The 14,419-nt window shown below is 45.5% G+C and overlaps 1 protein-coding gene across 1 annotated transcript; it reads right to left on the bottom strand.

Moving 5' to 3' along the window:
- Window positions 1-3,694: 3,694 nt before the first annotated feature.
- LOC121534296 (pyrroline-5-carboxylate reductase 1, mitochondrial) lies at window positions 3,695-12,177 on the bottom strand. Its single transcript, XM_041840927.2, has 9 exons — window positions 12,036-12,177; window positions 11,133-11,226; window positions 10,748-10,818; window positions 9,529-9,708; window positions 8,710-8,817; window positions 7,760-7,873; window positions 7,068-7,160; window positions 4,871-5,034; window positions 3,695-4,785 (listed from the first exon to the last, which is right to left on the bottom strand). The coding sequence occupies exons 2-9, from the start codon at window positions 11,197-11,199 to the stop codon at window positions 4,614-4,616; spliced, it is 969 nt and encodes a 322-aa protein (XP_041696861.1). The 5' UTR covers window positions 11,200-11,226; window positions 12,036-12,177; the 3' UTR covers window positions 3,695-4,613.
- Between the last annotated feature and the right edge of the window lie 2,242 nt (window positions 12,178-14,419).

The raw sequence follows: 14,419 nt of genomic DNA, 5'->3' as shown, positions 1-14,419 counted from the left end.
AGAGAAGACGAGAGGAGGGGGAGAGGAGACGAGATGAGGAGGGGGAGAGGAGACGAGATGAGGAGGGGGAGAGGAGACGAGATGAGGAGGGGGAGAGGAGACGAGATGAGGAGAGGGGGGGAAAGGGGGAGAGGATGAAAGTAGGCCACTTTAAATGATCAAGATCCACCCATAATGGTTAGATCTGTACATAACTATAGTTCTGTCTAGTCTAGGACTAGGTCCAGTTGACAAGACGCCTAAAATAACAGTTTGAAGGAATGTCTCCCAAAATGGCACCCTATTCCCTTTATAGTGCACTACTTTTAGCCACAGCCCCATGGGCCCTGGTCAAACGTATTGCACTATAAAGGGAATGGGGTGCCATTTGGGACACAGAGCGTGTCAGAACCACAAAGAGAAGCCCAGAGTGCTGACTCACAGTGTGGCTGTACCATCCTCTTCTCCTTTCTTTCTCCCGTTCTGTCTGTTTGATCCGTCAGCTGCATCTAGAGATACAATATCATCTCTGAGATCATAGTTCTCTCTCTCTCTCTCTCTCTCACACACACACAGGTCAGAGAGTAGACGGTCTGATCTGTCTTGATGGATGAACAATGAATGAGGTCTGGCTATAGGTCTGAATGAGGTCTGGCTATAGGTCTGAATGAGGTCTGGCTATAGGTCTGAATGAGGACTGGCTATAGGTCTGAATGAGGACTGGCTATAGGTCTGAATGAGGTCTGGCTATAGGTCTGAATGAGGACTGGCTATAGGTCTGAATGAGGACTGGCTATAGGTCTGAATGAGGACTGGCTATAGGTCTGAATGAGGACTGGCTATAGGTCTGAATGAGGACTGGCTATAGGTCTGAATGAGGTCTGGCTATAGGTCTGAATGAGGACTGGCTATAGGTCTGAATGAGGTCTGGCTATAGGTCTGAATGAGGTCTGGCTATAGGTCTGAATGAGGACTGGCTATAGGTCTGAATGAGGTCTGGCTATAGGTCTGAATGAGGTCTGGCTATAGCCTAGGACAGGGCTCTCCAACCCTGTTCCTGGAGAGCTACCGTCCTGTAGGATTTTGCTCCAACCCTAATCTAGCGCATCAGATTCTAATTATTAGCTGGTTGATAAGCTGCATCAGGTTAGTTACAACTGGGGTTGGAGTGAAAACCTACAGGAGGGTATCTCTCCAGGAACAGGATTGGAGAGTCCAGGCCTAGAACCAGTAAAAAAGACAGGGGTGCATTCCTCCTGTTCAAAGGCCTTTGGAATGACACACACACTTTGTGGGAGGATTAACCGCTATTGAACTCTCCTCTCCCGACGACACTGTGTGTGTGTGTGTGTGTGTTACTTAGAGTCAAATGGAATCCTCTTGAGGAGCAGGACTTATCTCAACGACACCGGAGGAGAATAACCTTTCAGAATAAAAGAGGGATTAGTGAAACACTTCAGCGTCTACAGTACTAACCCTTCCTCCTGAAAACCCACTGCACACAAATAAACAGAGGTTGCGTCCCAAATGCCACACTATTCCTTTGATAGTGCATTGCTTTTGACCAGGGCTCTGGTCTAAATTAGTGCACTATATAGGGAATAGGGAGGCATTTGGGACGCAGGCAGAGCCACTGGGGCCGGGAGCGTGGAGGGATGCGGGAGACACAGTTTTAATCAAGGCCTTTTAAATTGTTTTTTACACACACACACTTTAATCAAATGCCACTTTTTAACCGGAATCTAGCTAAGGTAATCCTATAGGCTGCAGGCGGTTAGTATTGTTCAACTGTGATTGGGGAAAATGTTCATCTAGACTGCCGCTTGTCTCTACAGTTTTCTTGCATATTGCTATTATCTTCTACACCTGGTGCCTTGTAAAGTAGGTAGTCTATTCAAACTCCAGACTTTACAATGGATATACAGGCAAACAATTGGCCTGTGCCCTGTATTATTGTTGAAGGCAATATAAAAGTTATTGTAGAAGTAAATTAACTTGGATGACTTTCTTTTAGTTTGACTTTAAAGTTTGAGTATAGAGGAGAGACCTAAGGCCAGAATTATTCATTTTAAAACAAAGTACATTTTACCCCTTTTTTCTCCCCAATTTCATGATATCCAATTGGTAGTTACAGTCTTGTCCCATTGCTGCAACTCCAGTACGGACTCGGGAGAGGTGAAGGTCGAGAGCCATGCGTCCTCCGAAACACGACCACGCCAAGCCGCACTGCTTCTTGACACACTGCTCGCTTAACCCGGAAGCCAACCGAACCAATGTGTCGGAGGAAACACTGTACAACTAGCGACCGAAGTCAGTGTACATGCGCCTGGCCCGCCACAGGGAGTCGCTAGAGCGCGATGGGACAAGGACATCCCGGCCGGCTAAGCCCCCCCCCCTCCCAAATGTAGATTAGTAGTAGATGTTGGGTAATCCCAAGAGCCAATCTGTGTGTGCGCATTGGCACCCCATTTCCTAGTGCACTACTTTTGGCCAGCCCTATGGGCCCTGGTGAAAAGTAGCGCACTATATAAGGAATACAATGCCATTTCCAACCTTGACTTGAACCTCTCCTGGACCTGAGATGTCACTCACCTCCTTCATATTGCAGACAGTGGTGTTCTAAAACCGGCGGCTCGTTTCCTCCCACACCAAACAATCAGAATCCGTATCTATGGCAGCGAGGGAAAAACTGTCTGCATCCCGACTCCCAAATGGCACCCCATTCCCTATATATAGTAGACAAACATTTGACCAGGGCCCATAGAGCACTATGTAGGGAATAGGGTGCCATTTGGTACGTAGCAACTCTTTACAAAAGTCTATTTGTGTCGGTGGGGGCACGGGGGTGGAAACCCTACCCCGTTCAGTATGTGACGATGACGGGCGATGACATCTGTAGAACCGTACTTTTCAAGGCAACAGTCCTCTACTGTGACTCCATATGCTGAGGTGAAATAACTGAACAGCTGGAGCTGGGCTGCATCCCAATACTCTATGGTAGGTAGCTTCCTCAACTCGCCTCCTTTCACTACCATAACTAAATATACAATTTAGGCCAGAGCATTTGGTAATTGACCATATACATTTTTCCTAATCAGCACCAAAACATACAAATGAATAGTTACATATTAAAGTGTATGATGATGATAATGGATATAAAGTAGGTATATTAGCACTTTAAGGTTAAATATCATGTTCCCTTTTAGAGAGACACATCATAACATGGTAGCTTCTTCACTGAAGGATGAGTCTTATTCACTTAACAGACACACAGAATGTCTGCAGACGATCAGATTGTTCCATCATGTTGCTGCGGTTACTGAGATGTTGAATACTTCTCCAGGTATGGTTTAGTTCTGGTAATCTAAGCAGATGCCAGATGAACCCACATATGATAATGATTTAGGTTTGTGTTTTCAGATCCATGGTTTTCTTCCAGAGACAGAGCTAATCTGACATGGAACAATACAAATAGAAACTTGAGGAAGAAGCAGTTGAGCTGTCCGAAAGCTTGCATTGACCTTGTACCTGACCCTGTGTGAGACAAACCCTTCCTGAGTCAAAAGGTCACACCATGTAAACAATGGAACTGCCTTGACGTGGCGACCAATATTGTCACACAGAGAGAGGTTTAGATGGTGACCAGGGCCTGAAAATAACGTTTTGGCATGCCAGCCAGTGTGACTCATGGATTGAAAAATTCACCAGTCACCCAGACTTTTTACCAGCACTTGTCTGGTGGCTAGTGTTTATTTTCTGTCTTGATTGTGACCACAACAGACAGACAATAAAATATATAAAAAAACAAAAACAACTAAAATTATCAAAACAATTGTTGTTCAGTCAGTCCATAAAATATCACTGTAGGCCAAAAACAAAGAAAAAACTAAAATGACAAGAAAATGGCAACAAACAAAATAAAAAAAGGTTTTCATAGCATGATCTGGCTTCATATAAAATACATTGTAGCGATCTGCATTGTACACTTACTGTGCGTCCCAAATGTTAGCCTGTTGCCTTTATAGTGCACTACTTTTGACCCCTATGGGGGGAATAGGGTGCAATATGGGATGCATCCTTATAAATGGCTTGCCTGGCTACCCAAACTCCTTGCTCCGGCCAAACTTTACGCCACGCCCACGGACGTTAGTTTCTTCTCGGCAATGAGTCTGGCTGAGTACCTTCACGACGATTTCTAGAACGGAAAAATATTCTAACCATTCTGATTAGTCCCAGAAACCAATGGCAAACGTGAGTAAAGCGGCGTTTTGAAAATTCGTCATTGGCTTTGATTGGTTAGAGATGATCCAGTCACTGATTACTTTTGTACAACACCCCTCATTTTGACGTCACCACAAACGACTTCAACGATGGCAGTCTCAGACTGAAGTGTGTAGCGAACAGAGCAGTTTGAGTCATCAGGCAAAAAGAAATGATCGCCTCATCACTGAAGCCATCTGTTGCCTGCTGTAGCTCCAGGGGCAACATTAAAGAAACTCTCAGAAAGAAATGCATTGCATAGAACAGATATGATTCCTCTGTCATGTAGAATAAGGAATCATCTCAGCTCTATGCATTACATTTCTATCTTAAATATTCACTGATGTTTTAGGTGTTGTGTGTGTGTCTCCATCTCAGTTGTTCTTCTTGACAGGTCCTGGTGGGTTTCTCCTGAGGCTGAGTCCTGGCTTGCCGTTGACCCCTGACCCCTGGCTGACCCCAGGCTGCTGCAGGACCTTGTCCAGGGTGGTCTTCTTAATGGCTGCCGGGGAGATACGCTCCTGGTCCGCTAGGAACTGCAGCTCCCTGAGGGGGTGGGGGGGAGAAGGGGGTAAGTCAGCGTGTGTGCCTATGGCTTCAGGCGTGTGTGTCTCTCTCTCTCTCCCCTCACCGTGTCCTGATACATGAAGCCTCCACGGCGTTGATGAGCAGACTGCGGAAGCCGCCACTCTCCATGACGTGCAGGGCGTGAATGGTGGCTCCCCCGGGGGAACACACATTGTCCTTCAGCTGGCCAGGGTGCAGCTCAGAGTCCAACAACATCTTAGCTGCTCCCTGGGGGGAGTCACCATCAGTCAACCACAAAACCATTAGGGGCATCATATTGACTCCTTTTAGATTTTACAATTAAAAAGGGAGCTGGGGGGATACAGATAGTAAGCTCAGACTTTTCGGGGCTAGCACCGGAAACACGGTGCCAAAATAGCCAGTGTGAATCTGGGTCAAGAACATCGCCTAGAATGCTCACTGTCCAATCACAAAAGCTGCACAGTCACTTAATTTCCACATGCTAGTGATGCCTGTAATGTGTTCTGCACGTTAGTTTGATAAGTACTATTTCCTCCTTCCATCTGAGAACAAAAACAAAATACTTTCATCCCTGCAAAAACATTGGTTGCTATGCCTAACAAAAATGGTTGCTATATAGCAGGCTGGCTAAGTCTTCTTCCTCAGCCAACTAAGCTAAAAACTCTACAGCTGGAAGGGCAGCAAACGCTCCATTTCGTCTGTTTTCATAGCTTTTCTATTTACATTTAATTGGATATATCCATCATAATAATATTATTGCATTATTTCGCCTGGATCAGAAAAGTTGATGTATTTTTCGTGCACAGCATTCTCTATTCTCGAATTTCAAAAGTGAAACATTGTTTCCAAGGTCAGACAGGCAGACAGCAGGGTTAATACAAACCATCACTGCTGGAAATCAAATGCTAGGCTAGAAGCAATGGAAAATAATGTGTTAATAAATGTCTTATTGCGACATTGGTCGCGAGTCAGAGATATAATATAAGTTGCATGTTGTGTTTGTCCATTAGCCCTGGGCTTTGGAACACAAGTGTGAATCCTTAGCCAAGGGCTAAGCCTGGGGCTAAGAACAATGCAGTGTGAAAATGTCTTACATTTGTTCTATACAGGCAACAAAGTGAAATGTCCTACATTCTACTCCTGTTGCTCTGATTTACTGTTAGTGCTCTGGTCTGTCTGGTGTAATGATGTGTTACTGTTAGTGCTCTGGTCTGTCTGGTTTAATGATGTGTTACTGTTAGTGCTCTGGTCTGTCTGGTTTAATGATGTGTTACTGTTAGTGCTCTGGTCTGTCTGGTTTAATTATGTGTTACTGTTAGTGCTCTGGTCTGTCTGGTGTAATGATGAGTTACTGTTAGTGCTCTGGTCTGTCTGGTGTAATGATGTGTTACTGTTAGTGCTCTGGTCTGTCTGGTGTAATGATGTGTTACTGTTAGTGCTCTGGTCTGTCTGGTGTAATGATGTGTTACTGTTAGTGCTCTGGTCTGTCTGGTTTAATGATGAGTTACTGTTAGTGCTCTGGTCTGTCTGGTGTAATGATGTGTTACTGTTAGTGCTCTGGTCTGTCTGGTGTAATGATGTGTTACTGTTAGTGCTCTGGTCTGTCTGGTGTAATGATGTGTTACTGTTAGTGCTCTGGTCTGTCTGGTTTAATGATGTGTTACTGTTAGTGCTCTGGTCTGTCTGGTTTAATTATGTGTTACTGTTAGTGCTCTGGTCTGTCTGGTTTAATGATGTGTTACTGTTAGTGCTCTGGTCTGTCTGGTTTAATGATGTGTTACTGTTAGTGCTCTGGTCTGTCTGGTTTAATGATGTGTTACTGTTAGTGCTCTGTCTGGTTTAATGATGTGTTACTGTTAGTGCTCTGGTCTGTCTGGTTTAATGATGTGTTACTGTTAGTGCTCTGGTCTGTCTGGTTTAATGATGTGTTACTGTTAGTGCTCTGGTCTGTCTGGTGTAATGATGTGTTACTGTTAGTGCTCTGGTCTGTCTGGTTTAATGATGTGTTACTGTTAGTGCTCTGGTCTGTCTGGTGTAATGATGTGTTACTGTTAGTGCTCTGGTCTGTCTGGTGTAATGATGTGTTACTGTTAGTGCTCTGGTCTGTCTGGTGTAATGATGAGTTACTGTTAGTGCTCTGGTCTGTCTGGTGTAATGATGTGTTACTGTTAGGGCTCTGGTCTGTCTGGTGTAATGATGTGTTACTGTTAGGGCAGTACTGAGCAGTTAGGCCTGTGCTGTAATGATATGTTACAGTGTGATGCTGTGACGTTACCGACCAGTAGTGCCTGAGCTCCCAGTCTGACCGCTAGTCTCCTGGGTAGACCCATCTTCACCCCTCCGTCAGCTAGAGCATCCAGAGCTGTGAACGCCTATCACACACACACACACACACACACACCTTCAGGCCATAAGTCACTGAATCAGTGAGGTAAACACATTGTGAGTGGGTGCTTAGTGATAATTGGACTGAATTCCTGAGAAAAATACATTATGTTTTTGCAGCTCTCCACGTGAATTAAACAAAAATATTTATATAAAAAAAGTTTGTAGTTAACGTCCCTTATTTAAAAATCAATGGCACTTGTTGCCATGTTGACTTCTCTCCCACCCACATTGTTAGAGAGTCTAGCATGCAGTTTCCCCCTTAGGCACTGACCCAAGGTCAGTTTACTGTGGATCCGTCCCAAATGCATATATAGTGCACTACTTAGGAAATAGGGTGTCAATTGGGACGCACTATAAACCTCATAGTCGAGATGAGGATAGGAGTACTATAAACTGATCCAAGATCTGTACTTAGGGGGCAAGTTCTACCTGGAGAGCAGTGTGTAATGTGTATGGAGGAAGGTCAACAGTGACTCACATAGGCATGGCCACGCCCTCTACCCCTCTCTGATACGTCAAAAGTGAGTCTCGTAGACGGGGTCAGGCCCCTGTACCTCTCCCTGATAGGTCAACAGTGACTCACGTAGGCGGGGCCACTGCCGCTGAGGCCGGTTACGGCATCGATAAGGTCCTCCTCCACCTCTGTACAGAACCCAACACTGGCCATCAGCTGCTCCAACAACTTACCATCCTCCACCTGCGAGAGAGAGATAGGGGGTTGGGGGAGAGGAGAGAGATGGGGTTGGGGGAGAGAGAGAGATAGGGGGTTGGGGGGAGGAGAGAGATGATGGGGGGAGATAGGGGGTTGGGGGAGAGGAGAGAGATGATGGGGGGAGAAAGAGGGGGGTTGGGGGAGAGGAGAGAGATGATGGGGGGAGAGAAAGAGGGGGTTGGGGGAGAGGAGAGAGATGATGGGGGGGGAGAGAAAGAGGGGGTTGGGGGAGAGGAGAGAGATGATGGGGGGAGAAAGAGGGGGTTGGGGGAGAGGAGAGAGATGATGGGGAGGGGGGAGAGAAAGAGGGGGTTGGGGGAGAGGAGAGAGATGATGGGGGGGGAGAGAAAGAGAGCGGTATTTACTGCACACTGTAGAAAAACTTTTTCGCAATGGAAACGGGTTCAGCCGGTTTTCTTCTGTTTGGTGCCTAATGAATGTGTGTACCTCAGCGTGTGTGTGTGTGTACCTCAGCGTGTGTATGTGTGTGTGTGTGTGTACCTCAGCGTGTGTGTGTGTGTACCTCAGCGTGTGTGTGTGTGTGTACCTCAGCGTGTGTGTGTGTGTGTACCTCAGCGTGTGTGTGTGTGTGTACCTCAGCGTGTGTGTGTGTGTGTACCTCAGCGTGTGTGTGTGTACCTCAGCATGTGTGTGTGTGTACCTCAGCGTGTGTGTGTGTGTACCTCAGCGTGTGTGTGTGTGTACCTCAGCGTGTGTGTGTGTGTGTGTACCTCAGCGTGTGTGTGTGTACCTCAGTGTGTGTGTGTGTGTACCTCAGTGTGTGTGTGTGTGTGTGTGTACCTCAGCGTGTGTGTGTGTACCTCAGCGTGTGTTCCTGTAGCGTAGACTGTAGCTCCCTCTCTCACCACAACGGGGGTGTTGGTCATACACCTCATCACCTTGGGGAACGGACGGTACTGAAGCAGCTTCTGGAGGGGGGAGAGGAGAGAGACGGGGTAGTGAAGGAGAGAGAGGAAAAGAGAGAAACAAATACTTGTAAGATTTGTCAAGATCAATTATTTGACAAGAGAACATGTGTGAGTGGATGGGGGGGTGAGGGGGTCAGACAGAGGAGGATAAGGTACAGGAGGAGGTACAGGAAGGAGACTTCTAAATGGAGGAGGAGACGGGGCTCTGTTATGTAAATAACAACAAAAGGTGAGGAGGAGTGTCATAGAAAGAGAATGAGAAGAATCCTTGGGTCCTGGCAGCAATGATGTTTACCAGACACCTGGTCCATTCACCATTCTTTTTGTTCTTCAATATTGGGCCAGTTACCGAAAGGTTGCTAGTTCAAATCCCAGAGCCAACAAGGTGAAAAATCGGTCGGTATGCCCTTAATCCTAATTTGCTCCAGGGGCACCGTACTACTATGGCTGACCCTGTAAAACAACTCATTACTGCACCTACTTATGTGACAATAGAACATTTTATTACGTTTTTCTCTGACATCAAGGACAGAACTACATAGGTAGTGCCTAACAAGCCTCTTTTTCAATTGATCCATGGACTCTACCAGACCGGTCCAGGACAGGTTCTGACCTTCTGTGTGTGTGTGTGTGTTGAGTGCATCCCTGCGTGTGTGTGTGTGTGTGTGTCCTTTCTGACCTTCTGTGTGTGTGTGTGTGTGTTTTTCTGACCTTCTCTATAGAGCTGATGGTGACTCCTGCAGCGCAGGACACTATGAGGTGTCTGTCCTCTATGTCTGGTCCGATCTCATCCAGCACAAAGGGGATGATGTGGGGTTTGACTGCCAGGAACAGGACATCACTCTTGTTCACCACCTCCTTGTTACTGGTGGTGAGGATAGCACCCATTTTCTAGAGAAGGAGGGAGAGAGAGGGGGGAGGGAGGAAGAGACAGAAAGATGGGAAGAGAGAGAGAGAGAGAGAGAGGGGAGGAAGAGACAAAGATGGGAAGAGAGAGAGAGAGAGAGAGAGAGGAGGAAGAGACAGAAAGATGGGAAGAGAGAGGGAGAAACAGGTTAAGAGTGAAGATGCAAGTCCTTCTAGGATCTGTACACACACACAATGCAGAGCCCTCATACAAACGTTGAAGAGTCACCTACCTATACACTCAGACACAGACAGACAGCCTCCTGGCCATGTAAACACCTCCACACCTTCCAGGCCATGTAAACACCTCCACACCTTCCAGGCCATGTAAACACCTCCACACCTTCCAGGCCATGTAAACACCTCCACACCTTCCAGGCCATGTAAACACCTCCACACCTTCCAGGCCATGTAAACACCTCCACACCTTCCAGGCCATGTAAACACCTCCACACCTTCCAGGCCATGTAAACACCTCCACACCTTCCAGGCCATGTAAACACCTCCACACCTTCCAGGCCATGTAAACACCTCCACACCTTCCAGGCCATGTAAACACCTCCACACCTTCCAGGCCATGTAAACACATCCACACCTTCCAGGCCATGTAAACACATCCACACCTTCCAGGCCATGTAAACACATCCACACCATGTAAACACATCCACACCTTCCAGGCCATGTAAACACATCCACACCTTCCAGGCCATGTAAACACATCCACACCTTCCAGGCCATGTAAACACCTCCACACCTTCCAGGCCATGTAAACACCTCCACACCTTCCAGGCCATGTAAACACATCCACACCTTCCAGGCCATGTAAACACATCCACACCTTCCAGGCCATGTAAACACCTCCACACCTTCCAGGCCATGTAAACACATCCACACCTTCCAGGCCATGTAAACACCTCCACACCTTCCAGGCCATGTAAACACATCCACACCTTCCAGGCCATGTAAACACATCCACACAGACACAGACACACACAGAGAACAAACACACATCCCTGCCTCTTACCCTCAGGCCAGCAACAGTAGGCAGATCAGTATCTGGAGAACTGGCTATGATTCTCTGAGTAGCTATTACACCTGGGGGAGAGAGAGATAGAAAGAGAGAAGGGGGGTGAGAGGGTTAACGAGAGAGAGAGAGAGAGAGAGAGAGAGAGAAGGATGGGGGACAGAAAGGGTTAAAGAGAGAAAGCGAGAGAGATAGAGGTAAGGTTAATGCACACAACAAAGATTTGAGTCACTGGAACTAAAACTGATAACAGCTACCGTTTGTTGACAGTTAGTCTTTTGACATTTCAGGGCCCAGTCTTGTGTACACGAGCAGCCAGAGTGACCCGCCCTGGCCGGCCAGATAAAAAAAAGTGGGTCACGGCCCCCGGTTGGCGGTTTCTTACCCGCAGCTGTGAACCCTTTCACCAGCGCATGAGCCAGCTGGCCCGCTCCGATGAATCCTACGCTCATTTTTCTGGTGATGTGGCTTGTCTTGTCCTGCAAAGCACAGATCAGTTAGCACAAAAACTTTAGCTAACCAGTTGGTCCCATGTTTCATAAGCTGAAATAAAAGATCCCAGAAATGTTCCATATGCACAAAAAGCTTATTTCTCTCAAATGTTGTGCACAAATTTGTTTACATCCCTCTTAGTAAGCATTTCTCCTTTTTCAAAATATTCCATTCCATGGTATGGGCATAAATTACGGACAACGAACACAATTGCATTTTATCGACGGCAATTTTAATGCACAGAAATACCATGACGAGATACTGAAGCCCATTTCTTTTAAGGTATCTGTGACCAACAGATCCATATCTATATTCCCAGTCATGTGAAATCCATAGATTAGGGCCTAATTAATTTATTTCATTTGACTGATTTCCTCATATTAACTAACTCAGTAAAATATTTTTAAATTATTGTATGTTGAGTTTTTATTTTTGTTCAGCTGGGAATATTTAGCATAACATTTAGTTAGGTAGGCATCTTGCATGATCTCGTTTGAGGTTCAAGACATTGATCAATACATCAATCAATACATTGTAATGCATAACTAGCTAGCTATAACCAGATACTTTTACACTTACTGTAGCTGTTTATCTAATCATGATTCGTTCTTGCAGCAGCAAATATAGCTAGCAGTACTTGTAGCATTTGCAATGGCTATTTACAGTAGTGGTGCACTACTATTTTGGTCTATGATGCTTTCCCACTAGCTGGCTTGTTTGACTGAGCCACAAATTAATTAATGAACAACAGGACATACATTGCTTAAATTGTTCTTTGCAAAATAGGTACTCTTACCTTCTGTAAGATTTCCAAACCCTTTGGCCGCTGGACAGACACACCGGTGCAGTTACCGTTATTTCACCGGTTTTAGAATGAAATAAAACACCACTTCTGTGTCAACGTGGCTTCCAATCTCCATTTGTTCCGGGTAGCCGGCATGACGCGCATAAGAATGGACCAATGAATGGAGACTCCTGACCAATCCGCGTAAAGATTACGCGCGTTGATTCACTTATGGGCGGAGTTTGTGGACCCCGTGCCCAATTGCATCATTTTTCATAATAATAAGTAGGTGGAGACCAAATATAGGTCAAGTTCAATGCCATATGTACATTGTAGAAGTAGGTTATGTTTATTTTGTGCCAACATGTCAACCTCTTGACTTCCAGTGCCACCATATATAACCTATAGAGAGTGTGGGACTGAATGAAATCAGTTGAAAGAGCTGTTGAGAAGAGGGCTATGAATGTACTATGAATGTGTTATAAATTAATAAAGTATGTTATGGTAAAGTCATTCAATGAGTTGGGGCCACCCTCTACTTAATTTATCCTTCATCTGCATTGATCTGAAAACATGGATAGTAGGTGAAAGCAATATGGTAGATGGCATGCCTACAAGGCAGGCCTATTTGGCCTTTACCTATCCAGTCCTTCCACATGGGTGCCGTGCAGATTAAAGAACGGGGAAAGAAAGCTTTGTTAGACTACTGAGACGCACATAGATGGAAGCTACATCTGTAGGACCATATATAGGGCGCAAAAAGGAACTAACACATTCCGTGCATAACAGACTCCAACCCCAACCCAACCCTGTCACCTGAGCTACCCCCAGCAACCTCCCCCCACTCCCCCTCAACCCAGGTCAACAGCTTGATGACCCCCGAGAACATATTTCCCATAGTGCATACATTCAGACCATCTGTGGCTCTCAACTAGCCTGGTTTCCGTTCTCTGTTCAGCTATTACATTCCACTCTTTGTACCACAGGAGTGGCAAGGAGGTACCAGCCTAAAAAGACTGGTACCCAGACTAGATCTAGACTCCTGACGGAGTGGATTATCCAGGAATCTAAGAGATGCAGAATTCCCTGCCTGCCAGACATTCTCAGAATGCTGGACATGCCGAAGTTCCATGAAGGTGACTCAGTTCACCGGAATCATAGGACAGGAAAGTCTGGAAAATCTCAAAAAGTCTCAAAAAGCCAAATATTACCAATCAAATTAACAAAATAATATTAGCATATTTTCTGTCTGATCTGCTCTGCTCCCAAGACAACTCATCTGGCATTAATATGAGAAGAGCCAGACATATCTGTCTATCGTCAGAGTCAGCTCCGTTCAATTTCAGCTCTTTCGCATTTGATGCAAAAAATTATAATCAGTGATGAAAATTAAAAAAAAGCGACTAAGACTTCTGTCTGAGGGGTCTCACTAGGGGCCCTATACATCTATATGGGGTGCATCCCAAATGCCACCCTATTGTTCCCTCCCTTTGTAGTGCACTGCTTTTGATCAGGGCCCATAGGGATAGGGTGCCATTTGGGACGTAGCCATGTATTCATATGACAGGAGATAGAATCTGTTTCTTGTCAGAGCTAAGCTCTATTCTATTAAATCAATTTCAATTAAAAAAATTCAGTGATCAAACTGTAGAAAAAATTCATAACATTTAGTTTTGTGAGACCTAACTAGACACAGAGGGCCTTGTATTTAAATAAAAAGTTTAGGTAAAAATCGAAGTTTTCCTAATAATTGACAGAATTGCAAATCAAGAATCACACAGCTGCCATTCACTAGTGAGCCAGTAGAATATTAATAGTGATTTGTAATTGGTCGTCTCAGAAGCTTTCGCTTCCTGGATCCCCAGATACTTGCTGTCTGTCTGGGTAATTTGACGACGACCCTTAAAATTAGATGCAGACTCAACCACTGTCTGTCCCCACTTTAATGAGCGCAATATCCCCCTGTCTGTCTGAATACATTCATTAACGGTATTCTGTCTTTCTTGTGTTCATTCTAAAATGACTCCAAAGTCCCTTGTAGATACAAACTGTGCTTCCATTGTTCCTAGTCCAGTGTGTTTGGGGTTCCAGATACCTGCAGGTCGCCTTTTAAAAGACCACATTCTGTTTTGCACTGTGCTGAACTGAACTATGGAGGAGCCCTGGGTTCAAGTAGTATTTCAAATCTATGCTCTAGCCTGCCTGGAGTGCCAGATAGGTGGGGTTTACAGTGTTGGAAACTATTCTATTCGTCCATTAAACCAGGCGAGCTCAATCAAGCACAGATAAAGTATTTGAAATTATTTCAAATAGTAATGAACCCAGGCTTCGGCCGGAGTGAGAAAAGAAGAATGCCTTGCAGTGGAATAGCGTTCATACCAGCAGCAGCTATATAT

This window comes from Coregonus clupeaformis, chromosome 20 (assembly GCF_020615455.1).
Source record: "Coregonus clupeaformis isolate EN_2021a chromosome 20, ASM2061545v1, whole genome shotgun sequence".
Lineage (NCBI taxonomy): Eukaryota > Metazoa > Chordata > Actinopteri > Salmoniformes > Salmonidae > Coregonus > Coregonus clupeaformis.
The sequence above is the reverse complement of the archived record's forward strand: the minus strand, read 5'-3'. Positions and strand labels throughout refer to the sequence as shown.

Bases quoted from the DNA above. Each gene is read 5' to 3' on its own strand.
- LOC121534296 (XM_041840927.2), bottom strand. From the start codon at position 11,199: ATGAGCGTAGGATTCATCGGAGCGGGCCAGCTGGCTCATGCGCTGGTG. The intron at 10,819-11,132 runs GTAAGAAACCGC...TCTCTCCCCCAG, and splicing joins GAAAGGGTTCACAGCTGCGG to GTGTAATAGCTACTCAGAGA. The intron at 9,709-10,747 runs GTAAGAGGCAGG...CTCCTTCTCTAG, and splicing joins CTACTGTTGCTGGCCTGAGG to AAAATGGGTGCTATCCTCAC.